Here is a 2,969-nt window from a genome sequence, read left to right as displayed (position 1 = left end):
CATCAAAACTATGTTCCTAGGTCAAATTCACAAAAGTCAACCTTGGTCAACTCTTCCAACTTAAAGCTTCAACAATGAAATTCATTCTTCCAAATCGATTCTGAATAACCTTAAACCCAAAACCGACGATTCACACAAGTTATAATATATCATACGGAGCTACTCATGCCCTTAAACTGCCGAGAAAAGTGCAGTTTCTCAAAATGACCGGTCGGGTCGTTACAATACAGCTGGATTAATCTCTTCGATATCTTCTATAGTCCACCCCAAGGCTCCTTTATGTGCTTTCAACACTTTAATCAATTTTTCTTCTTGTCCTGCAGTAAGAGAAGATGAAATAATTACTGAAAATAATTCTTCCTCAAGATAAACATATTTTAAATGAGAAGTGAGAACTTTAAGTTCAATTTTGGTTGAACTTGTTCTGGTTGCATCTCCTCATCTTCAGAATCATTTTCTAGTATTTCGGCTTCTCTTTTGATGATAGGATCATCATCTTGTATGGTGCCAGATTTGGCCAAACATCTTTCAATTGATCATCTTTTAATTCATCTGTAAGACAATTAAGCATGTCAATCAAAAAATACGAAGATGATGTCTCATCTCCTGAAAATCTTAATATCTTTTGCATATCTAAAATGACTATTTCTTCATCAACTCTCAAAATCAGTTGTCTTTGATGGACATCTATGATTTCTCTACATGTGGTAATAAATGGTCTACCAAAAATAATTGGTTCATCAGGACATTCCTTCATTTCAAGTACTATGAAATCTATAAGGAAAACAAACTTATCTACTCTTACGAGAACATTTTCAATTATCCCCTTAGGTTTTTTAGTACTTTGATCTGAAAAGTGAAGAGAAACACATATGTCTTTCATTTCACCAAGATTTAATTTTTTAAAGATAGAAAATGACATCAAGTTAATTGAAGCACCAGAATCACAAAGTGCTTTTTCAAAATATACTCCTCCCAAAGTGCATGGAATTATAAAACTACCTGGATCGCCAAGTTTTTGTGGTAGCCTATTTTGAAGTATAACACTGTATTTTTCAGTAAGCATTACCATAGAAATTTCTTTCAATTTTCTTTTACTTGACAAAATTTCCTTTAGGAATTTGGCATAAGAAGACATTTGCAACAAAGCATCAATGAAAGGAATATTAATGTGAATTTGTTTTAATATCTCCAAAAACTTTGAAAATTGATTATCAAGATTTTCTCTTTTCATTTTTTGTGGAAATGGAATTGTTACAGGGAAAGAAGTCAATTTTTCAATATTATTTTCTTCTTTTTTATTGACTTCTTTCTCTTCAGATAGTTCAGAGGGTATTTCAATATTCTTATCGGTGTTTACCTGTTGTTCTGACTGGTCTGCATAAGGTTCATCAAGCAACTTACCTGACCGTAAGGTGATGGCCTTAAGGTGCTCCTTTGGATTTTTCTCTGTATTGCTTGGCAAGGGACCTTGAATCTTTTCTGACACAAGAGTTTCCAGTTGGCTTAATTTAATTTCCTTATTTTTTAGGGTTGAACCCTGACTTTTCATCTTTTCATCAGTGACCATAATGTACTTATACAAAAGGTCATCAAGACTTGAATGAGCTTGTTGAAGCCTTTGCTGATATGACTCTGCTTGTTGAAGCCTTTGCTGATATGACTCTACTTGTTGATAAGGTCTGTAGTTTGGTTGCCCATGGTTCTGATTCTGGTATCCCGACAGACCTTGTACTTGTTGCTTCTGGAAGCTTTGAGAGTTCTCTGCACCATTTGGATTGCTCAATTGAAATATTGGATGCTTTTGTGCCATTGGACTCCCAAAAGGTACGGTTTACAATTGATAGAATGGACCTGATCATCATTATAATTGGTTGCATGACATTCATGGTTCAGATAGTTTCATCCACAAATGTCACAAGCCTCAGACTGGCTTGGTTGTTGTGTATTCACCTGAAAAGATTCAAAATTTTGTGCCAAAGAAACAATTTGTTGTGTTAGTGTATTTAAAGTATCAACCTAAGCCTTCTTGATGATTACACGCTCAGATGGCCATTGGATGACATTCTTATAAATCTCGTTCAACAATTGCAATGCTTCCTCCATGGTTTTTCCCATTACAAAACCTTCTGCAGCTACATCAATCACATTTCTAGAAGAGGATTTTAACCCGTGATAAAAAATATACAATTGCATATGTTCAGGATTGATATGGTGTATGCATTTTCTTAACATTGCTTTTAATCTTTCCCAAGCTTGATAAACTGACTCAATGTCAGTCTGCAAGAAATTAGAGATGTCTTGTCTTAACTTTGTGATTTTAGCAGAGGAAAAATATTTATTTAAAATATTTTGAGTCATTTGGTCCCATGTGGTAATGGAACCTTGTGGAAAAATTTGCAACCAAGTCTTGGCATCTCCTTTTAAAGAAAAAGGAAATAGCCTTAACTTGATAGCTTCAAGAGGTACTCCATTATACTTAGCTATTTCAACAAGTTCCAAAAAGTCAATAAAATGACTGTGTGAATCTTCACTTGCGTCTCTAGTGAAGATGCAAGACTGTTGAATCGTTTGAATCAGAACAGTCCTGATTTGTAAGTTGTTGGCTGCCACTGGGGGTTTTCTGATACTAGATTCACAGTTGAAGCGGTTAGGTCTAGCATAATCCCTTAGGATTCTATTTGCTGGCCTTGGTGCTACTTCATCAAACTGATCCTCCACTTGTACTAGTGGTTGAATGTCTTCTACTCCCCGATTATCCATTCCTTCATGAGCTATGCTTTGAGAAGATGATGTTTGTCCTTTCCTGCACAATCGAAGAGATTTTTTAATTTTTGAATCGTAACTAGCCACTTTTTTGTAGAAGAGCGGGTCATAAACTACCCCAAATTTTTAAATAAAAGAAATGCAAACCCCCTCCCCCCCTTTTTTTTGTTTATAGAAAATTAAAGTTGTTCCTAAAATAATAA

The 2,969-nt window shown here is 34.8% G+C and overlaps 1 protein-coding gene across 1 annotated transcript; it reads right to left on the bottom strand.

The window, feature by feature from the left end:
- Window positions 1-457: 457 nt before the first annotated feature.
- On the bottom strand, window positions 458-1,813 carry LOC104097066 (uncharacterized). Its single transcript, XM_009603574.1, has one exon. It carries the CDS (start codon window positions 1,811-1,813, stop codon window positions 458-460), a length of 1,356 nt encoding a protein of 451 aa, XP_009601869.1.
- Between the last annotated feature and the right edge of the window lie 1,156 nt (window positions 1,814-2,969).

The sequence above is a fragment of the Nicotiana tomentosiformis genome, chromosome 1 (assembly GCF_000390325.3).
Source record: "Nicotiana tomentosiformis chromosome 1, ASM39032v3, whole genome shotgun sequence".
Taxonomy (NCBI): Eukaryota; Viridiplantae; Streptophyta; class Magnoliopsida; order Solanales; family Solanaceae; genus Nicotiana; species Nicotiana tomentosiformis.
The sequence above is the reverse complement of the archived record's forward strand: the minus strand, read 5'-3'. Positions and strand labels throughout refer to the sequence as shown.

Coding starts and splice junctions, on each gene's coding strand:
- LOC104097066 (XM_009603574.1), bottom strand. CDS start 1,813: ATGGCACAAAAGCATCCAATATTTCAATTGAGCAATCCAAATGGTGCA.